Source organism: Fistularia commersonii, chromosome 8, assembly GCF_037954325.1.
Source record: "Fistularia commersonii isolate RoL2024-O1a breed Wild chromosome 8, RoL_Fcom_v1.0, whole genome shotgun sequence".
NCBI classification, from domain to species: domain Eukaryota; kingdom Metazoa; phylum Chordata; class Actinopteri; order Syngnathiformes; family Fistulariidae; genus Fistularia; species Fistularia commersonii.
Window position 1 is genome coordinate 5090109 of NC_141291.1, and position 26384 is coordinate 5116492.

General features: G+C 44.7%; 1 protein-coding gene across 1 annotated transcript in view; it reads right to left on the minus strand.

The window, feature by feature from the left end:
• LOC147231681 (activin receptor type-2B-like) overlaps positions 1-26060 on the minus strand; it is a 30965-nt gene extending 4905 nt beyond the window's left edge. Inside the window, exons 1-8 of the mRNA XM_086150650.1 lie at positions 25585-26060; positions 11010-11217; positions 6813-6919; positions 5497-5645; positions 5261-5404; positions 3322-3465; positions 3056-3204; positions 141-255 (exon numbers count right to left, since the gene is read on the minus strand). Coding sequence (XP_086006776.1) covers positions 141-255; positions 3056-3204; positions 3322-3465; positions 5261-5404; positions 5497-5645; positions 6813-6919; positions 11010-11217; positions 25585-25624 — 1056 coding nt within the window. The 5' untranslated portion in view covers positions 25625-26060. The remainder of the gene's footprint in view (positions 1-140; positions 256-3055; positions 3205-3321; positions 3466-5260; positions 5405-5496; positions 5646-6812; positions 6920-11009; positions 11218-25584) is intronic.
• Positions 26061-26384: the final 324 nt, after the last annotated feature.

A 26384-nucleotide genomic window follows, 5' to 3' on the forward strand; every position in this document is an offset into this window, starting at 1 on the left:
ATCCTTCCTTCACTTCCTCCTAACTTCCTTCTTCTCATTTGTATCCTTCCACGCGCCCTACTTTCTCTCCCTCTCGCCCCGGATCGCAGTTTCGATCTTTGCCTTTCCCGTCCGCCCGCTTCTTTCCGATTTCTCCTCACCTGGCCGTGCGTCTCCCCCGGCGGCGTCCCCGACTCGAAGCGGACGGCGAGACCGAAGTCCCCGATCACGGCCGTCAGGTCCGTGCGCAGCATGATGTTCTTGCTCTTGAAATCCCTGCGAGACAAAACGGCAGACGGAGAAGGCGAGAAAAGGGGAGAGGTCAGGTGATATGACGTCGTCTCATTGGCGTGAGGGGCGGGGCTTAACCTGGAGGGGTCAACTGTCAATCACGGACACCCGATCGAAACCTTTTCAAGCTGTCGGACGTTTTTTGTGGTTTCGGGAAACGGGCAGTTTCTCAGTGCATTCGGACAACGTAGGAACTGCGAACCGTTGACCTCTTGGTGGATCTCGTAAGCTGCGGCCATTAAAAGATGACAAGACTTTGTTTTTTGAGGTTATTGACTGACGGCGCTGCATGTTTATGTCGCCATCACTCACAAATTTACTAAGAAAGTATCATTCCGTCAAGTTGACCGACGTCGCTTTTGACGTTAAAAAAAATTGAGACCCGGTTGGCGAGCGGAGCAGGCGAATACGAGGAAAACAGACTTTTTTTTTCATGCGTGTTGTTTTTCTTGGAAACTTTTTGTCCTTCGTTATAGCTCCCAGGCAAAAGCCGAACTCTTCTGACGGCCAGAAGAGAAGCAAAGACATCTCTATGGAAGTGAAATTAGAATTAAAAGCTCGGAAAAGGGCGAAACGCGGACGAACGTTGGCCGTCGCGCGACCGTCTCGACGATCATTGGCGCTAAAAAGCGTGCACCTGAAATTGTGAAACATAACATCAACTAGCATCAAGTGTATCCCAGTGAGCCTAAAGCTATAAGTATGCAAAAGTAGAGTTTGGAAAAGACTCGTGGAAAACTATCATCTCATACCTGCTCATATCTAAAGACAGGTTTTTAGAGTTTTTAGTCGCAGCCTCGTCTCCCACTGAGATTTTACAAAAACGGTGAATCTTATAGGGTCAATATTCGCGAGACTAAAACTAGATTCCTTCAGCAATGTTTTCATCGAGTTTGTCGCAGAGCCTCTGCTCTTTCAGTCGGTCTCTTTTCCTTCTCCAATGATACGATATAACCTCGGCTTCAGAATTTAATTCGTTTTTTGATTCCGTTCATGAACCCGATCAGTTTCTCCCGTTGAAATCGTAAATCCCACCAATCGGTCCCTTGGCCACAAAAGTACTCTTGTTTTATGGGTTTATTTTTGGCAAAAATACAGAAAGGAATTAAAGATAACTTTGATTATTACTGTTTCGGGTGTTCTTTCGCTTCTTGCCAGCACTTGGACTCGGCGTTTCCTTCACTAAATAAGCAAAATTAAAGCCTTCTTGCGTATGAGACCCTTGCTAACGCTATCTGGCTAGCTGTCTTTCATGAATCCAAGCTAACAATCACTTTTGAGACCTTCGCTTCATTAACGCAGTCGCCCATTTAGCAACATCAGCCATCTTTTTGCAAATCTTTGTTCTTCAGGATTGTACAGATGGTTGATCTAGCCGTGGTAGGCATCACCTACACTGCTTCTTCAGATCGACTGGTATTCTAGACCTCTTTTTGACAACACTATAACCAGTGCTTGATGAGGGTTACCGTATTTTCACGACCATAAGGCGCAGTCTCAGTTATGTGTGCCATTACTGTATTTAACACGCACATAAGGCGCACCTGATTATAAGGCGCGGGTTTTATATACAATCCACGCCCACACTTCCCCCTTTAACGTTCTCATGGTGTCCTCTACTACGTCCGCCTTACAACTACAACACACACAAGCATACAAGTATGAGTATTTAAAAACAGGGTGGGGGCAAAACTGAGTTTAGTATTCGCATTTTTTTACCGGTAATCATCATCAATCAAACCCATCGAAGTCCTCATCCTCTGTTTCTGATTTGAACAGCTGCGCAAAATCTCCATCAAACATGCCAGGTTCACTTTCTTCACTGTCGGAGTCACTTTCCTCGGAATTGATGCGGGCCTTTGCAAAAGCTCCAACAACAGTGCCATTAGACACGTTAGCCCGAGCATCTACAATCCATTCGCAAATTGTGGCGTAACTCGCCACGCGCTGCGTTCCACTCTTAGTGAAACTGTGGTCTCTAAGAAGACTTTTCATACCCCGTTGCCATCACTACCGTGCCGGTCCCCTTCTTTTCCACAGTGTGATTCACTAGGAAGTCGAAAGTGAGCGGCACCTCGTCCATGTTAGTGATGTGTCTGGGCTGGATGTGTTTGTCAGCGATGTTTTCAGGGTTGTTACAACAACGATGTTCTGCATAAAGCACATCCCCGTTCTTTTATATACAATCAACGCCCACACTTCCCCTTTAACATTCCCATGGTGTTCTCTACTTCGTCCACCTTACAACAATAACACACACAGGGCGCACTGCACCATAGGGCGCGCCGCACATTTTGAAGAAAATCCAAGACTTCTATGTGCGCCTTATAGTCGTGAAAATACGGTAACTTGCTGAACAGGAGAACACAATGGAGAATGATGCAAACAACACAGAAAGCCCTTGAGTTGGAGGCTTGTTTGCGTCTCAATTCAAAATTTGGTCGAAACCAAAGGAGTTTTTCTTTCGCTAGCTATCTGGCTTTACTGCGGACAGCAAAATAAGAATTTCATTGTGCAAGGAAGCATGCTTCCTGAATGTACACATGATAAAAACACTTTCTATCTGTGCAAAAAAAAAAGAGTAGAAGCTAAAAACGGGTCTAGGAGCTGCTCCCTGGTTCTTGTGTTGTCTGAAATGTACGAAGAAATGTGAAAAAGTTCTAGAGACCTCTAAAAGTCCCTAGAGTGGGAAAACTGCTCCGGATGTGGATCTTGACAGCCTTCAGTTGAGACGGGTAAATTGAAAACCCGCAGCGGTGGAGGATGCGTTCAAAAGGTGGCCTACCTGTGGGCGATGGCGGGTTTAGGCCCCTCCCCCTTCTGGCGGGGCACGTCCTCGTGCAGGTACGCCAGACCGCACGCCATGGATTCGGCGATGTGGCACAGCTCCAGCCAGCTCACCACATTTCCCTTCAGATAATCGGACAGCGAGCCCTGCGGACGCGGTTCCAAACGCGTCATTGCTCCCGATACGATACGGTCGGCGAGAAATCTGCAGAAAATGATGCTCCTCCCCCCCCCCAAAAATACGCCGGACCCCGTCATCCTCACCCTCTCGTGGAACTCGGTGATGAGCCACAGCTCGGCCTCCAGGTGGCTGCCTCTCCTCTCCGCGCCCACGTACCTCAGGATGTTCTCGTGCTTCATGCCCGGCGTGGTGAACACGTCGCGCTCGTTCTGCCACGACTCCTTGTTCTGCAACGAAACGCCGCGGGGGGAGGGAGGGGTCAACTTGTGTCGCTTGACGCGTTGCCGTGGAAACAGGGGCAGGAGTACGAGCAGCTCTTTCACGAGAGCGTCTCGTCGGCGTTTCCGATTCAGGTGAAGGAATACAAATTAGCCAACTGCTATGGGTGTTATGACCTCCAGGGGGCGCCAAAAAGCAGAAAACAAATTCACATGCAATTTATTTTAATACCTTGTCTTAGGAGTTTCCGTGACCGAGCCATAACGCAATATGCTCGTATACCAAATTGAATTTACCCCAACTAATCGAAACCCCAGTGTTGTTGCGTGTTTTTAAATTAAAAAATGGATTTTATAAAAAACAACTAATGGATAAAAGCTAATAACACATAATAAAGCGGAATGTAAATAAATGAAATTGGGTTTTCTATATTTAAATGTTGTTGTTTATTCATGTATTCATTTGATTTAAAGAGGGGAAAAGACAAAAACAAACTCACATTAGCAGATAAGTCGTGAAATAGATGCAGTAAATAAAAAAGTGACTTTATATTTTTTTGTTAATCTAACTCCTTTCATGCATCTGTGGGTTCTTTTGGGATAATGATTTAATGTTCATCCGTTTTTTTGATACCGCCAAAAAACTGACATAATCTCACCGTAAACCCTCGATATTGAATGGTCAGTAATTCTTTGACTTACAAGTTTAATTCGTTCCATAACTCAATTTGTTTGTTTATCAAATTAAGTTTCCTCATTGAAATAAATGGAGAAGCTATAAATCCATTCCAGTCCCCTGGTTTTGTTACGTGTTTTTAAATAAGAAAAATGTACTTAATAAATAACAAATATATAAAATAAAAATGCATAGTAAAAAAAGAATGTAGAGAAAAAAACTGTTTTCATGAAGTGTATTTATATACACGGGGAGTTTTTTTATTACTGCTCTATCACTAAATGTAACGTGCACGCTATGCTACACTTTTTTGCAAAAACTTAATTTAGGAACGTAGTGAACGATCAAACAGTTCCTGAGCTGCGTTTTGGTCGATTATCTTGAAGTCAACGGAACCAAACCATTTCCAGGGCAAATGTAAATAAACAAGCATATACAGCAGAACACTGACTTATGAGTTTAATAGTTTCCGTGAGCAAGCTTGGAACTCAATTTGCTCGTATGCCAAACTAAATTTTTGCCATGACAACGAATTGTAAAGCTGTCAATCGGTTTCCTGCACCCTAATTTTGTTACGTGTTTTTAAATAAGAAAATGTAATTTTTGAATAAATAATGTATAAGAGTGTTGTTTCCTTGAAGATCAGACCAACTTAGCCTACTCGCTACACACTTAATGCTACAACGTATTCTTAAATGTAACTTGCACAATTTTATTGTTAAAGTTCATTTAGTGACAAAGTGAAAGCTGATCATCCTTTTAAAAACGATCAAACCGTCTTTGAATGACTCTGCAACAAATCCCCATAACTGCGCGGCGCTATCAGTCACGATATCTCCCCAACAACCGTCTCTCCAAATTCGACAACACGCACCGCTTGCTTGACTTTCTCCCATGAGTTTTGCTCCCTAGTGGAGGGCGACGCATCTGACGCTCATCCCGCTCGCTCCTGACTCAGATCTCAACTCATATCCCAGAAATTATTGAATAATTTTAAAAAATTTAAAAAAATTTGACTCGTATCCTGCAAAATCCGTAAGTCGATGCACTCGTAAGTCAGGGTTCCACTGTGTTGTGTGTTTTGAATCACTAAACCAGAGGGGTGAGTGAACGCAGGATAGCACACACCTGCAGGGGGAAGATCTTCACCGCCACGAAGTCGTTCAATATCTGCGCCTTCCACACGCAGCCGAAGCGTCCGCTGGCTTTTACCTCCAGCAGCTGCAGCGGCCGGAGGCCCAGCAGCGGGGAGGCCGGCGGCGGGGCCGGGTCCTGGAGCAAGGGTGACGGCTTTCATTTCATTTCAGGCACAAGGAAGGTGTGTAAGAGTGTGGGTGTGAGTGTGTGTGTGAGTGTGTGCGCACCTCCGTGACGTTCACATGCCCGTACGGGGGTTTCCGGTGTCGATACATCCAAACGGCCGTCAGTAGAAGGACTGACAGCATGGTGACGGGAAGGAGGCAGTAAACCATTACGTTCAACACGCCGAGGCTGGGGGGCGGGGCCTTTATCACTGACACACACACACACACACACACACACACATACACACACACACACACACACACAGATTAGTTCAGTGATTTTTACAATACAGTCAATAGATCTCTGAACAGACTTTCAAAATTACAAAAAAAAAAAAAAAATCACTCAGTTTTTAATATCTGAAAGCCATTTGAGATGAAACGAGCTGATCGATGTAAAAAAACAGAAAGCTGAAATGTCTCAGGTTCATTTTAAAAATTAGATGTTATTGGTATTTAATATTGCCTATCACTTTTTAAGTTCAAGAAAAATGTACATATATGTATACATATATATGTATATGTACACGTATATATACATACACACACATATATATACATATACACGTGTGTGTGTGTATGTATATATATATATATATATACAGGACTGTCTCAGAAAATTAGAATATTGTGATCCTCTTCTTCTTTCGGCTTTTCCCGTCAGGGGTCACCACAGCGAGTCAACTTTCTCCATCTAACCCTATTCTCTGTATCCTCCTCTCTCACACCAACTACCTTCATATCCTCTCAAACTATGTCCATAAATCTTCTCCAAAATTTAGAAATTTTTATTTTAAATTTAGAAAAAAATTAGAATATTGTGATAGAGTTCGTTATCTTCTGTAATGCAATTAAAAAAACAAAAATTACTTTTTCATGATATTCTAATATTTTGAGATAGGATTTTTGAGTTTTCTTAAGATGTAAGCCATAATCAGCAATATTGATATAATGAAAGGCTTGAAATATTGCAGTTGATTTGTAATGAATCCAGAATGTATGACATTTTTGGTTTTTGTAATTGCATTACAGAAGATAAAGAACTTTATCACAATATTCTAGTTTTCTGAGACAGTCCTGTGTATATATATATATATATATATACACACACACACATATACTACACATATATGGATATTATACATACTGTATACATATATATAATATATTATACAAGACATTATTATATTCTACATATGTGCATACACATAGACAAATATATATCTAAATATACAGATAAAAATGTAATTTCTCACGCAGACACGCACACACACACACACACACACACACACACACACACACACACACACACACACACACACACACACACACACACACACACACACACACACACACACACACACACACACACTTACATGGTGCAGTGATGTCTGGCAAATGTGTGAAGCGCTGGTTGCAGAAGTTTCCCTCGCAGCAGCAGAAAAAGACCTGAGGGCTCTCCTCGGTGGCGACACACTCCTGCCTGAGAGAGCGGGGTGACACACACACACACACACACACACACACACACACACTGATGTCACAAACAGAACCCTCGGCCGACAGGCGGCGCCCCATCGACCTCGTCCCGTCGTCCGATCGGTGTTTCACTTCCTTTGACCTTTAATTCCCTTCTGTCCGCATCCCCCCCGCCCTCTTCGCTCTTCATCCTCCACCTCGTCTCCCCTCTCCTCCTCATCGGCTTCACAACAAACCCCTCCTTCTTTCACCTTCCACTCCTCTCTCCTCCTCCTCTTCCATCTCCCGGCTGCAGAACAAAGGGGAAATCTCGCTCTAATCCTCCCGACGGCGGAGAGAAGACTTCCGCCGCTCGTGTCCTCGGCTGAACCCCCCTCTCCCCCCGCCAGGCCTCGCCTCTCACTCTCAACACTCCGCCGAATATTCTCCATCTGCCAGCTAGTACTACACGTGTTCCACCCAATGCGCGTCCTTCTCTGAGATCTTCGTCTCACGCTGAACAGCAGGGGGGCGTCTTCTGAACGCTGAGAGGATTCAAAATGCCGTCTTGTAAATAATACTACTCATCTTTTTTTTACCACTCTGTCAGTTTTATTGTTCGATTTAAATCTGTATTTTGTGTATAGCGTCAAAATTGCCTATGTCATTTTTTCAGGAAACACAAAAAAAATGAACCATTTGACACAATCTTGACATAGGCAATTTCCACTAAAGGGGTAGAATGGCACAATGTGTTGAACTGAGGATGTAGGCAATTTTGCCAGAGGTGATCAGCATCATGAGGAGTTGATTTAGGCAAAAAAAAAAAAATTTTTTTTTGTAAAAAATGACTTTGGTGGTTATCTTAAGAGGGTGACGATATGTACACGTCTGTACTAGTGTCATGTAGGGTTGCGGAAAACAATCGATGCGTCGAGATGCTTAGTTGGGCAATTAGGAATCGATGCATTTAGGTCGCATAATCTATTTTTAGATTCAAAATAAAACAAGTTTGATGATTGCGTTTCCCATTTCTGCCCGGACAGTTCAGTTTTAAAGTTAAAGGTGCATTTGGGGTAAAGGACACAAGGCGGGCAGAGTTAAAAAAACAAAACAAATAAAACAACGTTTTTTGAAGGCCGATATCTGGGAACATTTTGGCTTTTAATGAAGTTCCTGAGTGTCTTGAACTGGACCCGCGCCAGCTGCTGGCGTGCTGAGCTAATGTTAGCTTTAGCTAATAACGAAAAGAAAACTAGCGGCCTTGGCTGACCAAAGAGCGACAGGTCCGTGAGAAAGCTGCCATCAAGTAAGCTTAAGTGAAGGATTTAAGGTCTTATAGTGTCCTCAATAATGCTGGGTTTTGCTTTCAAATCGTAGGCTGGTAAACCTTAACCCAATAGTGTCGAGAAAGGTGCTTTAGATAAGACCTATAACATTCAATGTAATACAGCTAGCGCTGCTAGCTCCTGCCAACGCCGGCGGTATGCTGTCGCTGACCTGTAATAAGCCAGTCCTTAGTTTCCTTCATTCTCGACCTACAGTATTGCGTGGTTCTGTTGCCATACCCATAAATTTATTATAAAAGTCTTGTTACATTGTCCGATGTGCCGCATTTGTGATGCTAAAAACAAATTTTGCTTGGGAACCAGTTGGTGAATGTGACGAATACGTCATCATGTGACGCAGTACAAGGGAAACGGCCTTGTTTACATTCACCACTCCAGACTCCCCTTCCTTTCACATTGGTACTTGTATGTTCAGTTAAGCATGTATGTTCCGACTAATGGCAAAAACCGTGTTAGGGTGCGCCTTGGAATGAAATTCCGATGTTAGTCAATGACCCGCTGATGTTGGGAACGAACCCCACCGGGAACAAACGTGACTCAAAGTAAACGTCCCTTCTCCTGCGGCCGAAACAAACGGCGATCGTGGTGCTAGCATGCGAAGGCCGCTTTCGTCCGTTTCGAGTTCCGTTCCAGGAAGTAGCCTCCTCCAGGGGAAATTTTTAGTTTTGCATTCCCATTGCAGGAAGGGGCCGACCGGTGTGTCGAGCGCCCTAAGCTCAAAAACAGCCGCCGAGAAGAAGAGGAGGATCACATGGAGAACGCAGTTTCCACAGGGCCAGCTGGCACGTTGGGCAATTTCGGCAAACAGCAATACCTTGACTTATGAGCTTGATTTCTGCCTTGACAGAGCTCGTAAGTCAATTTTGCTAATATATCAAATTAAATTCCCGCATTAAAATAAATTGAAATGCTATCAAGTCATTCAAAACCCCTTTATTTTTGTTGCTTTTTTTAAATGGGAAAACAGACAATGTAAAGGAATTCACATTTTTTTCCTTTGGCGCTCCATCACGCTTAACTTACTCGCTACATACTTGCACACTATGCGACATTTAATCTCTAAACTTCATTTAGCGTAGGTGTCAAATACTCGTAAGTCAGATCTCGGCACGTGTCGGAGCAAAAAAAAAGAAAATCCGTATAAAGTTCCAGTCTAATTACTTTAATTGAAACTAGTTATTACTTAAATCTGAAAATGGAAAACACATCAATTCAAATGTATAGCAATGGCCAAATAACATTTCGATCAATTATAATACCAAATAAATCCCGCCTCCTCTTCCTGCTGCTCCGAATGACCTGACCTGCTCGCTCTTTGTGGAGTTAGGAGTGAATTAATTTACATAGAGCCTGCGCAAATCGCCGATGGAGGGCGGCGAGAACGCCATAACCTTGCCGATCCCGTCCTTTTTGCCTCGGACGGCAGCAGTTTTGAAAAACGGCATCCCTAAAGGATGAAGGATGTGTCTGGTGATGGGCACGACTTTCCACCGATTGACAAGCGCCTTTGGATGGTAAAAGCTCCGAAGGAACTGTGAAAACGCCCTCTGATTTCCAAATGCATAGAGAAATGGCCTGGTTCTTCCAAAAGTTCTAGGAAGTCCCAAAAATATAAGGGTCTTGAGAAGCCTCGTTCCTTTGTGTTCCTCACTGCCTTCATTCCCATTTGCTAAAACATCGGGGTCTCGGATTACCTTGTGTCTGATTCTTGACGTTTTCTTTTTTTTTTCCCGCTGAACGTTTACGTCAGCAAGATTTGATGGAGCAAAAGCGAATCATCTCCGTCCGTCTAATACTCTCCTCCGCACCTCTAACAAAGAACTTCACGTCCTCTCGCCCTCCATCTATAAACCTCTCTGGTCTTCCTCCATCTAGACCAGCGGTCTCCAAACTACGGCCCGGGGGCCGGAATCGGCCCACTTCCACTTTTTGCCCGGCCCCCCCGAACAATACCAAAGATGCATTATAATTTTATAATCATAATGCAAATAATAATACAAATAAAATCATAATGAAATCTGCTGGGATGTGGTGAAATGTGTTGGTATCAGTTTGCTTTCTGGTTTTCACAGTGAATTTGCTATGAGAGAGCTGGAAACATAAGTTAATGTTCCTTGTTTTTTTTTTCTGTGAAAAACTTGAAAAGGGTTATTTGGTTATTATTTATTTCATATATGGTGTTATTTATTTCATTATTAATTTTATTATTTATTTTCAGATTTTTTTTTTCCTGTCAAGATCCTAGAAAGGGTTCATTTTTGGCTATGTGTGGCTTTCTGGAAAACAATAAATGTTTACGTTTATACACCTCTGCGATCGTCACACTTTTTGTTACAAACTGGCCCGGCCCCCCTGTCAAAGAAGGGAAAAGTTATTTGGCTCTTGCAGGAAAAAGTTTGGAGACCCCTGATCTAGACTATCTCCAGAACTTCTACCACGTGCCGTCTCCTGTCCGTCTTCTTCGCTCCCAAAGAGAGCTTCCTTATCTTCATCTCTGCTGCCTCTTGTCTCCACCTCAACAACACCACATTGCCGCTCTCACCACCGTCTTCTCCACCCAATTCTTCATCTCCTCTCCACCCTCTCCGACTCTTGACCCCTAACTACTTAAAAATCCTTTATCTCCACTCGCTGACAAAACAGAGACTGGTAACAAAGCGAGGCTCGGGGAGGGTTAAATACAAGGAAATCAAACCCAAATGTTAATTGAGGTGAGGTGTGTGTATGTGTGTCTGTGTATGTGTGTGTGTTCCAGCTCTGTCTCACCGGTCGTAACAGTTGAAGTCGTCCAGCCAGCAGCCCTTCTTCACCAGCTCAATGGAGCCCGAGTTGTTTGTCCAGGAGGCGTAGCAGTGTGAGCGCTTGTCGGCCTCGCCCTCGCAGCGCTCTACGCCGCTCTGATTGGTCTTCTCCAGCTGGTAGTTCACGTTGTAGTACAGACACTCCCTGGTGTCGGCCTCCCCCGGGCTCAGACCTGCGGAACAAGACACGCCTTTACCATTCAAACCCCACCAAAAATAAAGCGTCGCGGTTATCGTCAGCGTTGGGGTTTTCGCCGGGTTGGCTCCGCCTCAAGTCTTGCAGCTAAATGTGACAACGTAAAGCTACGATTCATCTAACAGGTGCACTTTCACTGATCACTCTGGGCCTGGCGGTTTAGAACCTGTATTTGATCGAAAATCTCCGTTTCCAGTCAGATTCTGAGACGGATCATAGATTTATTAGTTCAGATTTATGATGCGATTGAGACAGAGGAAAAAAACAAAAGAGATGAATTTTCAAGCATGACTCAAAAAAATCTGTAGATGCATTACGGGAGTCAGATTAATAAAGATGCAGCTACTTGTGAATTTAGATTTAAATTAAGTCTGGAGTGGCAAAGAATTGTGTTAGACTGGTGCAGGACATGTATGCCCGGTATGAGACAGTGCTGAAGTGTGCTGTTGGTGTGACAGAGAAGTTGAAGGTGGAGGTGGAACTACATAAGGGGTCAGCTCTGAGCCAAATTCGTGTTCGCAGTGGTGATGGACGGGCGAACAGATGAGGTTAGACAGGAATCTCCATAGACCAGGGGTGTCCGAACTATTTGCAAAGAGGGCCATATTTGGTAAGGTGAAAATCCGCGAGGGCCGACCATTCGGCCTGACATTCTTTGAACCGTTAACATTAAATGCAAACAAACTATTTTGTGATTTTTTTTCTTGCAAACGGCATACTTTTAATTTCTTAACACAGAGCACATAGCTCATCACTTGTCCTGAAAGCCTTTCCTGTTTTTAGTTACAGTCACCATTTATTGAAATGGGCTGGAAAGGATCACACAATGCCCTTTGACCCTTGTGATAAGGGCCACAGCTCTACTGCTATCTTCTGGTGAAAATATAAAATAGATCTTTGTACACTGTGTTTTTACCGTGTTTTATATGCGGCCGCTAACAGCGCTGGCTGGATTTAATGACCGAGGCTGCGGGCCAGTATAAATTTTGAACAGGGGCCGCAATTGGCCCCCGGACCGGACTTTGGACATGCCTCCCATACACCACGATGTTTGCAGATGACACTGATCTGTAGTGAGAGCAGGGAGCATGCAGATAGTCTACAGAGGTGGAGGTTTGCTCAGGAAAGGAGAGGAATGAAGATTAGCTGCAGAAAGACAGAATATGTGCGAGTGAATGCGAGGAACCCAAGTGGAACAATGAGGCTACAGGGAGTGGAGATAAAGAAGGTGGAGGATTTTACAATCCAGAGCAATGGAGAGGGTGGAGAAGAGGTGAGGAAATGCATGCAAGCGGGTTGGAAGAGGTTGAGAGAAGAGTCAGGGGGTAACGTGTTGCGAAAAGACCAGAATGAAAGAAAACGTGTACAAGACAGCGGTGAGACCGGCGATGCTGACAGTGACAGTGAGGAAAAGACCGGAGGCAAAGCTGGAGGTCACAGAGATGAAGATGTTGAGGTTCTCTGTGGGAGTGAAGAGGACGGGTAGGATCAGGAATGAGTCTATCAGAGGAACAGCGCATGTTAGATGTTTTGGAGAGAAGGTCAGAGAAGCCAGACTGAGATGGTTGGGTCATGTACAGAGGAGGGATGGAGAATATATCGGTAGACGGATGCTGGAATTGGAGCTGCCAGGCAAGAGGTCTTGAGGAGATTTATGGAGGCAGTGAGGGAGGATATGAAGTTAGTTAGTGTGAGAAGAGGATACAGAGAATAGGGTTAGATGGAGGAGGTTGGTTTCGCTGTGGCGATTCCTGAAGGGAAAAGCCCAAAGTGAAATGGGAAGACCAGTAGCTACTTTTATATGCACTGCAGTATTTTGCTGTTCATTTGTTTGCTGCTCAAGTTTATTTTCCTCTTTTCACCTCCCTGAATCAAAGACATACATGAATAAAATAAAATATATACATACAAGACTTTACCGTAAATAAATAAGAATTTTTCCTACCCTTTTTAGAAATTAGGAATAAAATGTGTACATTATACACACAATAAGCAATATGTTTTTTAAATTCATTAAACATGTAAGGTGTCTTTTCATTTTGTTTTGTTCTCTCAACCTTTATTTCAGGATGTGTGCGGGCTGAATTTCGGCCAACTCGGTTGACGAAAAAGCTCCGGAGGCTTGAAATCGGATTCTCCTCCCTGCCAGTGAACGCATCGCGCCATGACTGACAAACAAACCCGGCGCCTTTCGGAGCCCAGCGTTCAAACGCTCGGCTCATTAGTCAGACTGTAAACATCTGCAGCTCGTTAGCCTCACATCATCAGCTGACCGTCGCTCCTGCCGAGAGGTAACAGCGCGCACACACACACACACACACACACACACACACACACACACACACACACACACACACACACACACACACACACACACACACACACACACACACCTTGTTATCCGAGAGAACACCGGCAGCTACAGCAGCGTGACCTTTGACCTCTCGTGTCACATTCTGGCTCAGACGTTAATCGTCCAATCAGGAATGAGAAAGTGATGATGTCATCTTCCGGTCCCCAACCCATGTTTTTTTTTTTGTTTTTTGTTTTTTTGGTGTGGCATTATTAGCAACTCATTGTTTTTAAAAGATATGAAAATAAACTTTTGAGATATTTACAGTGAATAAGGGGAGGGGTTACAGTTAGGAGAAGTTTATTCCGAAGAAAAGGACAAGCTGAGTTAAAGGGAAAAGCCTGTCGAGAGCCTGGCAGCTCACGGAGACAGATGTCATGGTCGATCTGTACATAATGGTTGCTAGGCAACCAGGAATGTATGAGTATTCACCCCCCCAAAGCGCGCGCACACACACTCACACACACACACACACACTCTAGAATGTTACCCATCAACAATCAGATGACCCCCCCACCTCCCCACTCCACCCTGCTGTTTCTGATGAAAGACAAACAAACTCCTGCCATGGCGGGAATATTATTTCCGTAACCATGGGCGACGGGTTGCTCTGCTCAGGTTCATGGCGCCGTAAAACTGAGTTTCGCGTGGTGGGCTCGGTTTGCCCCGACTGACCTGGTGCCTGGAAATATCTAATTTAAAAGGCGTGGAGGGAAATCAGAGATAATGGACGGAAAAGGATGTTTTACGTGGAGGATGAAGAAGAGGCCGACCCTCTTCATCGATTCTTGCAAATGACCTTGAAAAGCATGTAGAAGAAAAAAAAAATGTTGATTTTGTTCTTACAGCTTTAATGCCCGGGATGTATGGCATAGCTGTCACCGTGGTTACCAGCATTGAAAAGACAGCGTTTATACCGGGGGCGTCAGACTCCCGGCCCGCGGGCCAATTGTGGCCCTCGGAACAATATTTTGTGGCCCCCTGCCTGAAATCAAATCTTTGTGCGAGTGCGATCCATGCATTTTTTTCCTCACATGCATCTGGGGGTTTAATCCAGTGGGCTCCAAAAAAAAAACAAACAAAAAAAACATGCAATGAAAAGATGAAAAAGTAAAAAAGTTTTTTTTGCTTCAAAATTTGAAAACATTTTTTTTTAAATGAAAAAATGTCTAGTGATATTGTTAAAATGGTCTTTTCTAATTTCTATAAAATACTCAAAAATGATAGAAAAAAAAAACAGGCAAAATCAAAAAGATTGATTCAATAACCAGAATAGCCTTGTAAACATTATACCTCTTCTTATACATGCTACCGATCAATTTTCTAATAAATTCTAATGACAAATTTTCCCACAGTGACAAGATTTTCTCTTTTTACTCAACATTTTTTGGGTGTAATTTCATCAATTCTTTTTTAACATTCATTTTTGATCTTAACTCATCATGTGTTTTTTAGAGGAACAGTGTCATTACATAGAAAGATTTTCATCATTTACCTGTTTACCTCCTTTACACTAAAACAAAGGAAGAATTGGGACGGAGTGTTACTTCTAGGTAATGATTTTACTGGTCCGGCCCCCTTGACATCAAAATAGGCTGTATGTGGCCCCCGGACCAAAATGAGTTTGACACCCCTGGTTTCCACAAACCAACTGGTTTCATTATGACGATTTAAAGATGTCTAACAAACACGCCAGATGAGGGATCACGCACTACTAATCAGACCGAACGCGCCTGAAGGCATCAAGAGAGCAGCCATGTCCGAAAGAACAACCGATACGCCAGGTTTGCCCAACACGTCAATCGCGACGTTGGGTCGACGGCAGAGCCCTGCTTTTCAGGAGGCGGTTTTCACCTGTTCTTTCCCAAAAGAGCCACGTTTAATTCCTTGTTTTCTGAAGACATCTTTCGAAAAAAGGAAAAAACACGCACATAATGGATGGGTACTGGATCAAACATATGGACTGAAAAATCCACACACCAGGAGAGCTCCAAAAATGAAGAATTTGTTTTATACAGAGTACAGAAAATGTATTCTAGCATGACATTTCAAGCAAACATACACTCTTCCTCAGATGCTTCCCAAAATGATGTTTAACAAACGTGTTATTGTAGCGCCATTCTGAGCCGAATCGCCATTTTTCCATTTATGGATGTAAGAGGAAAAAGTGCGTTTTGGCTCTGTTTTGCACATTTTAAATGTGTTTTACGGCAAGGTTCCTGTCTGCCTTAATTTGAAATAAAGGCCTGTAATTTATTTGCCTGGGACAACTTTCATTTATGGTAAAAAAAGCAGGCAGTTTATTATTCAACTGTACTCAGTTAAAAGCTTCCTGCATTGAAAATGTACGATAAATATTGCTGAAACCGTATGAAAATGTGGACATCGGCCATAAGACACAAGCTGGACTCCATAAATTTAGTTGAATATCCCATTTTCCCCAAGCAACGTAAAAATGAAAGAAGCGCGAGCCGCGATATTTGCTCCAGTACATATAGCGTTAATTGACTGCATGTCATTAAAATAAAAAAGAAGAACCAAGCAGTTAGCCTATCCTCTATCTCTGCTGTGGCGTTTGCCACTTGAGTGACGTGCAGAACAGCCAATCAGGACAGAGATCTCGATCCAAATACCGACTGATGATGGTTTGGAGGCGCGTTAGAGGGTGCTTACTACAAACTACTGTCCAGACAAAGCAAACCCGGCGGATTCCTTTCAGCTCAAAACGCCATAACAATAGACAGAACTGTAATGTGCCATACATGTTCATGTTGTTCTGCGAGGTAAATAAAAATGACAGTAATACCTCGACTTACCAGTTTAATTCGTTCCGTGACCAAGCTAGTAACTCGAAAACTCTGCTTGTATCGCGGAAAATTCGCAAGTTTAGGCACTTCGCAATTCGCAAGTTTAGGCAATTTGGGAAAAGTCAAGGTTTCACTGTATACTAAATATGTGCACAAATAAATTTATTTAGCATTTTTACTGCTGTTAAATCAATTCGATTTGGTCGTTTTAAACGTCGCTTGCAAGCCAAAACAGTGTGGGCAGGTTAGGTTAAGATGGTAAACAAACGTGGAGGAGAAATGGCTGGCAAGCTCGTCTTTCCGAATAGAATTAACGAATATAATCAAAATAATTAACGAGTATTTAATTAAAATGTATTTGATTTTGTTCATTTTTAATGGGTCAAGATTATGGCGATAGCGTAACATCTAAATAAAACATTAAAATATTTTTGCAGCTCTTTCTGAGCACGGACGACAGCACACAGAGAGAGGACAGCATATTTAACTTGCTGGCACTGGATAATTATGAGCTTTTTTTTTCATAAATAAAAGGAGTCCGCAAATAGACATTGAGTACTCTGCATAAAAGTAACCTTCAACCCAACCTTTATTTTAACAAAAAGTTTTGTTGCATTCAGAATTTTCTATTCGTTTTCTCTGCAGTTGTTCTTTGATTTAAAAAAAAGCAACACATTTTGTTTATACATAGCATAAAGGGGGGAAAAAAAGGCTACATGCATGTTAATTCATTTTAAATTTCCAAAGGGTTGCGTAGCTCCCGGTGTTTACTTTACTGTGGAGAAACGGATCCAAAAGGCTCTTTAAGTCGGAAAGGTTGTCCGCCATCGTTGTTTTGATTCCCACGACTTCCTGTCATCTTCTGACACTACTTCCTGTTTACTCCCCTCCTCCATTTTGTTGCCTCAACAAACGTGTTTGATAGACAGTGCCCTTTACCTTACTTATGGTTAAACTACAAATGACGTAATGACGATGACATCATCGCCGCAGCACCGGAACGATCCTTCGGCCGAGATCGGATAAAAGATGGAAAAAAAACAAACAAACAAAAAAGAAAAAACCTCGGTTCAGATCACTCTCACTGTGTATCGCTGCTGCAGACTCGTCAGTATTCTGGAGGTCGACCTCGGTCGCTATGGGGACATGGGAGTGAACGGGCCAGGCAGCTATGTGTGTGTGTGTGTGTGTGTGTGCGTACGTGTGAGTGTGTGTGTGAACACGTGCGTGTGTGCACACCTTTTTCAATTAAAAAGTTTAAGTCCTAACTTTCAGACAAGTCAGTGTGAGAACACAAGCGAATCGGAGGTTTGGAGGGGGGCCTTGGGAAATTAAATTAATTTTTTTTTCTTTAAACTTTCAACAAAACATACAATGAAAATGACTGAAAGATTAAATAAAAACAAAACTTTTTTTTCTTTTGTTTTTTTTTCAAAAAGACTAAGACTAAAGAAAGTTGACAGTTTGACAATGTTTTTTTATTATTTGGAATTCTTGTTTTATAAAATAATGAAAGAAAACACTGCAGATGCAAAGTATGGTTGGAAAACAAATCCCCCCGAAAGAGAAAACAATAGCGCCTGTTGATTTATTTTTCGCATTTTTGGCAAATGTGCCATTTAATTGGCCTTCGGGATGTGGGGAAACGGGAACGATGGGAATATCTGTCAACGTTTAAAAACAAATCAAATAAAATCTCCAATTAAAAAATAAATAAGAATAATGGCGTTTAAAATGAGGATTAAAATTTTGAGTGTGTGTGTGACAGGTGAGCGTCATTTGAGGAAGTTTGATAGTCCCTCATCAGGGATGTTTCGGAGGACGCCACCACGTGGATGGCCTAGCTGTCACCACGGTGACCATCCCAGAATATGCGATGAGAACCTGTCCATCTGGGACGGCGTAAGGTTTCCCCCGCTCGTTTTTTTTTTTTTTACATTTTTAATTTGGGTGACGCAGCACCGAGAGGAGGAAACCTGGTTCACCGACAGCTCCGGGTTCTCATGACCTCTGACCTTTCCCCATCCCCCGGCGGTGTGGTGACAGCTGTCCTCGCCGCTTTCCAGCTGCGGCGCCGTCATACGTTGAGCATCAACGCCGACCGAAAGTGTGCGCGACCCCGACCCTTCCCTCGGCGGTGCGCGCACAGACGCGTGTGAACGAGCGTGACCTCCGACCCTTGCGGTGCTACGTGTGCGAAATGCTAATGCTGCCGCGTCTGGATTCGACGACGGAGACTTTATCATGCAAAATGACCGCGGAGCGTAAACGGGGGGAGCTTTGTTCTGTTGCAGACGGGGGAAGTCAGAGGTCACGTGTGCACATGACCGGCCGACACACACACACACACACACACACACACACAGACATCTGGCGGGTCGGTGTGTATGTGCATATATTAGCGAGTTCAGAGGGCAGCACGGGAGATGCAAAAGGCGTGAGAACTCTGCACACAAACACACACGTCGCCACTTCTTCCCTCGCCGGAGAGAAGATTGACATCAATTTGTCACGGTTTTACGCAGCTGCCTGCCAGGTGGGGCGTTGAATTTTTTTTTTCTCTCCGTGACGAAAAAACACGCTGAAGATGCGTTTACGTGAAGGGATTTTAAATAACAGCGAGCACTGATCGGCAGGTGGGCGGGGCTTATCAAAACGGTATTTTCATAAACAAGGTCTACCGGCACAGCGGCGGCGACCGGTGACGTTTGAGCGCTTTGCGTCAGACTTGGCCTTGCTTGGGAGGGTAAAATCGCGTCGATGGCGACAGGTGATGGGTTCCTCCGAGACAGCGGCGTGAGTACCGGCGACCTCGGGTGTCTGTGAACGCATCTCCCTGGATCGCCCGCTTCCTGGATGGATGTTGTGTTTTCACAGAGAGTTTACACTCCACTTTCACTCTGCAGAGTCCTGACACACAGCCAGCAAAAAGTGGACCCCCTCCACCCTGAACACACACACACACACACACACACACACACACACACACACACACACACACACACACACACACACACACACACACACACACACACACACACGCAAGCGGCTCTATTTATAGCCTTCCAATCCGGCTGCACCTCCTCTGTGAAAATGATAAGAAGAGGGAGAAGGGAGAGTAAGAGTATGCTCTCACCAAACACAAACACACACACACAGACACACACACACACAGACAGACACACACAACCATCCATCACCTTGCACTCGGGTCTGACAGCTCAAAGTGTCGTTCACAATGAGCGCTGACCTCGACGGGAGGATGACAACGACACCCAGGACAGAGTCTTTTTTTATTTCTGTCTGACACCAAAATGGTCCGACAATAAAATACCTTCACACACACACACATACACACACACACATACACACAGACAGACTCTCTTTCTTCACTAGAGCTCCGGCATGCGTTTTGGTCGATTATCTTGAAGCAAACACTTAAGAAAGCAGGATTTTTTGGGGGGAGAAGGAACACCTCCGGCTGAAGTCAACACCACCCGACACTCGGTGCCTGGGAGTCAACGGGACCAAACCATTTCCAGGGCAAATGTAAATACACAAGAATATACACATATACAAAAGAACACTGACTTATGAGTTTAATAGTTTCCGTGACCGAGCTTGGAACTCAATTTGCTTGTACGTCAGACTAAATTTTTCCATGACAATAAATTGTAAAGCTGTCAATTGGTTCCTGCACCCTGGTTTTGTTAAGTGTTTTTAAATAGGAAAAGGTAATTTATGAATAAATAATGTATAAGAGTGTTGTTTCCTTGGAGATCGGACCAACTTAGCCTACTTGCTACACACTTAATGCTACAACGCACCCTTAAATGTAACTTGCACACTTTATTGCTAAAGCTCATTTAGTGACAAAGTGAATGCTGGTCGTCTTTTTAAAACGATTAAACCGTCCCCGACTGGCTTTGAACAACATTCCCCCCAAATCCCCGTAAATATGTGTTTCCTTCTCACAATCGATGCTCTCCGTCACGGTATCTCACCAACAACAATCCCTCTATCTCTTCACAGTCACGTCAACAACATTCACACCTCGATCATGTTTTTTTACCCATGGTTTTCACCGGGCTTGCTCGTGTTTTTAAAAGGCTGGCGTCGTTCACAGTGGAGTCAGACGCTCATCGCACTCACTCCTAACTCAGATCATGTCATAAAGCTAAAAAAAAAAAGGAAAATCAGCTGAGCAACACCTCATATCTTGGAAAACTTGTAAGTTGGGGCACTCTTAAGTCAAGGTTCCACTGTATAACATTTCTGGTGTGTCAAAAATTCATGCCATGGAGCGCAGCCTATTTTGCAGCGTAGAATTTAAAAAGGTTACCATGGGCAGTGTCTCCGAGAAACCCACAAATTCCCTCGCCATGTATGTTTAACGCTGATTCAAGCGGGGTACGAGTAAACCCACAGAGCACTTCCTGTTCCTGAAGGTGGCACGGTGGTTTGCACCATCCCTCGAAATCCACCAAGAATCAAAACCCATGATACGCGCAGTTCCCATGACGACGACGACGCATTATTTTCCGAGTCAATAGTCAGTTTTGTTGTCGTTATTATCGATGATGTACATTTAAAGACCAGAAGAGCCCCTTGCGTTTGAATACGTTCATTCAGATAAGAGAGAAAGCGCTCCCCGTTTAGCCAGGACTCCGAGACCTGCTGAACGTCCCTGGATGACCCCGGAGAATCCACAATAGCGAAAAAGAGGCTGTGTGTCTTGTTGTCCCGACAACATCAACCCCCCCACCGTCCCCCCCGGCCCTCTCAGTCCAGACAAGCTCCAAAACCCACCCGCACCCCACCCCGCCCCCATAAAGGGGGCCCCGGACCAGACAAATGGCAGTTGAAATGGGAGGTGGGGGTGGGTAAAGGGGATGGTGTGTGTGTGTGTGTGTGTGTGTGTGTGTGTGTTGGCCACACTTTGTCAATGAATCCCCATCTGTCACTAACTTTAAAGCTGTATGTGAACACAACTCGCACTACTGGTCGCTACCGGGAGCCGCCGCCAGACGCCTCCTGATTGGTCGGTTGTAGGCCGAGCCGCCCCGAGCGACGACTCAGAAAAACTCTGTTTTCACAGCGGAGGCTACGACCATACATGGGCGTCAGAGCAACACGTGACCCACATAACCTGGATGACAACTCAAGGGATTGGACGAGGACTTCTCGTATTCCGACCGACGCGCAGCCCTAGAAACCTGGTTCGGTCCCGGATTTCACGATAACGGCTCTCCGATCCAAAAAAACGGTCCAAAGATCTGAGCGTCCCAAGTCACAGGAAGGAGGATGAAGAGGCGCTTTCGTAACGTATTCCACAAAACGTCCGCTGGCAGGTTATGACCTCGGCTTCTCTCATCTCGACCCTCCGTGAAAATCGGGGATAATGAGATTTAGTCGGTCAACAACTGCATTGAAGATATCATCCGACGCTACATCGACGGCCTCTTATCGGACAGAGCAGTTCCGAGAACTGGCCGCCTCGAATTCGGTTCCAGGAACGAGCCTCTTCCAAGGGAACATTTTACGTTTTGCATTTTTTACAAGCAGAAAGCAACCACGTTGGGAAGACTTGAGCTTACATACTCAAAAACAAACCCCGTCGAAAGAGAGGAAGACTAGTTTCCAAAGCGTTCATGTTCTGCACGGCGGGAAAAATAACTGAACTATCAGACGGGTTGAGAGGGTTTAATTTTCTCGCCATGTGAGGAACCCCGCCGTTAGCTACCGCGTACATCATTTCGCGGAAATGTTTATGTTCTGCTGCCAGAAAAGCTAAGAGCTCTTCGGCGGTCCAATTCTTGGCAGTTCCGTTCATTTAGTCATACAAAAACAGCCGACCGGTGGCAACGGCAATTTTCAAAAATGGCGCTCCACAGTCCGCAAGAGGTATTTGGTGATGGGCGTGGCTTGTGAGCTCGCCCAATCACAAAGCACCCAAGTCATACGAGTTCCTCTGGAACCGTGAAAAGACCCTGCCTTGGGGAAGGAGCTAGAATGTTTCTAAGAACTGAGAGTCATGTTCCTTTGCTGTCCAAATGCACAAGAAATGTCCTTGCGAAAGGGATTGGAGTATCCTGGGTATTTCCAGTGATTTAGCATCGTCTGATATCCGGTCAAATAGAGTCCATGGAGCTGGAGCGAGTTAAATAATCCTGTTCAAGCAGAAACCGCTCAGGGAAACGTCATTTGAGAACTAACAGCTGAGATTTTGATGCAAATCAGACGGCCGAGGGTTCACCGTTACGAAGAATCCGGTCGTTCGACCGACGTGTCATTCCCAAGCGCAAATCGTTGTGTCTGGTAACGGCCGAGCAGAAGGACAACAACCCCGCCGCTGTCTCTTCTCGGCGGCCAGACCAAAAAAACCCAAACCCGAAGGTCGCTCTGACGCCCAGTTACTTATATTCCCGTCAATTACTGGCAAACAACAGCCACGTCAGAACCCGAAGACAGGATCTGCCGCCTCAAGGGCTGGTGAACAGAGAAGAGCCCACGCACGCTCCCTGTGGAACGCCACAGGAGGCCGAAGAACCCCAGACGAATCGACAGCCGGTGAAAAGATAAACCCTGAATTATGAGGATCTGACATGCTGTCCCCGAGGAAGTACCTAAGGGATCCGCGAATGGAACCTAAAGACAGTGACAGATACGCTCGTGTTGTTTCGAACTAACACAAAAAAAAAGCAAAATCGCCATTGGTTTCTTACGTTAAGTAAAAATCAATCTGAGAAAACAAAACAAACACAATAAATAACAAAGAAATCTGTACAGTGAGGTCGAAAAGCGGCATGAAATGTCAGCTCTTGTCGATTTCGGTCGGACTTCGGCTCACGGACGGAGACAGCGCCCCCTGTTGGCCATCCCAAAATATAAAATTAAGTGTGTCACCATCGGCTTGAATTTGTTGACCCAGATAGTATTGGAAGCGCAAGGTATCACACACACACACACACACACACACACACACACACACACACACACATATATATATACACACACACACACATATGCACCACTTGTCAATCAAAAACATTTTGTAGCTTTTTAGTGGGGATAAATATCAGCATGCAACTCAATTTCATCCAGCAACACATCTTCAGTTTTCATTGTAAGCATGTGTGTGCGTGTGTGTGTGTGTGTGTGTGTATTGATTGCTGCGAAAGCAGGTCAGCTGGGATCCAGTCAAACACTGGAGAGTGTAAACACTCGGCAGGACGTCCCAGCTGCACCGCAGAAAAACACACATCGATGCGGTGGCTCCTCAAGACAAAGGTCTGGGGTGAATCTGAAATCTTCTGTTTATCCTCTTTCTGATTTAGTGCACACACACACACACACACACACGCACACACACACACGCACACACACACACACACACACGCTGAGATCCGTTCCACGAGACCACAAAGCTAACAAAAGGAAACCACAAGAAATCCAATCCAGCATCCGTCAATCGGAATCCCCAGAATTACAAACATCTTATTGGCTAATACAGATTCTTTTCACGTTTTTTTTTTCTTATTCTATTTTTGTTTCTTGCATTTAAATTTTTTTTTACTGTGTTTTGTATTTTTCTCACCTTATTGTTTTCTGACATACCCGGCTGCTATGGCAATTTAATTCCCCCCTGGGAATTAAGAGATCATCTGTCTATCTCTAAGAAAATAGTATTGGAAAACATGATTTGTAAAAGTGTCAGATGTTGTGTTTTTTAAGAAAATAATTATTAGCATTTTCAGCAATTTTCCCTGATTTAATCCATATACTGATTATAAACCGGATTAAAATAAATCCATTCGTAACCGTGGCAGTAATATGGCACGAAGCTATTAAAATTAACCAGTAATTAGAATCAGTGCGTTATATCCCTCATTAAGATTTTTTTTTTTACATTTTTTAATTGCTCCCCAGGGGACAATGATTTAAAGTACAAAAAAATATATTGAATAACGCTCATTTTTCCAAATTGCATCCATGCAGGTGTTTTCAAAATAACATATTCAAGGTTACATGGGATCATTTATCAGATTAGATAATACTTTATTGATCACCATAGGGGAAATTCGTTTGTCACAGCAGCGCAACAATAGCAATAAAGAAATATGTATATAAATTTAAATAAAATAGACAGTTAAAAGGACGAAGCATGCATTTTGCATGTATTTATCGACGCGTGTTTCCTGTAAAAGGTCCCAATTTTCTTCCCATAACAGGAAATGCCGAGTCACGTGACACGATGGATCCCCGAGATTCCTCATCGACCATCGATTATCGATTCCGTGACACCCCCCGCCCTCCTAAGATTTGTGATCGGGGTCTTAAAAATTAAAAGAAAAGAAATAAAAATAGTCCCCCCCCCCCGCCCCGATAGCGAATCACCTGCCTCCCTCTCCCTCCTCCATCATGGCTCGCTGTACTATAGCGGCAACACGCACGCGCATCCACCCCACGCGCTACTACGAGGCCACATGACCGAGCGGCTTCATTCATCCTGGCGCGCGTGAGTTGTAGTAAAAAAAAAAAAAAAAAAAAAAAAAAGACACGATGCGTGCGTGTGTGCGTGCATGTAAGTGGGGGGGGGGGGGTGTTCGTGGACGACCGTGCACGACGCTCGCATATATATACACACACATGCACATGCACGCGGACCCCGGGGCGGGATCCGATCGATTATCGATCCGGCGGTCTGCATGCCTGAGCAGACAATGGAGTACGCACGGACGCGCGTGCACACAAACGCAAGCAACCTCACACCAAACACACACTCACACACACACACACACTCTTAAAATAAAAAATATCAAAATAAAAAAAAAACACGCATGCAATCACAAACGAGATAAACGCGCACGGTCAGCCCCGCATCGCCATCGCCGGCGTCGACCGATCACGCACGCTCCCGCGCCGCCGCTTCCATTTTAGATGCAACATGAGGACAAGATCCTCAGCCCACCTCCGAGCCCCCCCTCACACACACACACATTCCTGCTTTTAAAATAAATAACACACACACACATACACGCGCAAACACATCCTTCTTTGTTCGAAAGCCGCTGCGCGATCTTGCGGGCGACCGCAAAAAAAAAAAAAAAAAAAAAAAAAAAAAAAGCAGATACGGGTTTTGCGGGGATCCGGACCCCCCCTCCTCCACATCCGTCCTCCTCACCTGCGCACAAAGTTCCCAGCAGCAGCCCGGAGAGCCACATCTTCCCCCGGCTAGTGGAACGCCGCCGCGCCGCCAGCTGGACTCCCGCGGTTCCCCGGCTCCTCCTCCGACATCGAAGTTGCGGGGTGGCGGTGGAGGGGAGTGTATGTGTGTATGTGTGTGTGTGTGTGTTTGCGGGGGGGGACGCGGCGTAGCACCGCGACCCCCTTGGGCCGGGCCTGGAGGGTGTCCGGGGGGCTTTGTGTGCAACGCGTGTGCGTGAGTGTGCGTTAGAATCCAGCCTCCTTCCAAACGCTGGCTTTAGCGTCCCGGCGGCTCCGGAGCCATGCGGGGGTGACCGACTGCACCCCGCGGTCCCTCTGCTCCTCTCGCCCCGCTCGAAGAGTCCTTCCGCCCGGCTCAGCCCTCGCTCTCTCTCCCGCCCCCCGCCTGTGAGTCTCCGGAGCTCCGCTCGGTGCGGCAGCCTGTCCTCGTTCTCTCCGGTCTGAGGGCTGCCGGGGACAAGCAACAAGGAAGGTGCGTCAAGCTGCCTTCGCGCACTGCGTGCCGACTTCCGCTTTCAAAATAAAAGCATGACAAAGCCGTTTGTTCCCAATCGTGTTCCTGGATGACGTGGAGAATTTGGAATTGACGCTGAAGTAGTTTACTTTTAATGATATAAAACACATCTATTAATCCACCAAACACTGGATATTTCCCTCTTATTTCTTTGTTTCACCCCAATATTGGTTTGTATTTAGATTCGTTTTTTCCCCCTTATTTTCAATGCATTTTTCTTTTTTTTTAAACTTAAAATGCGA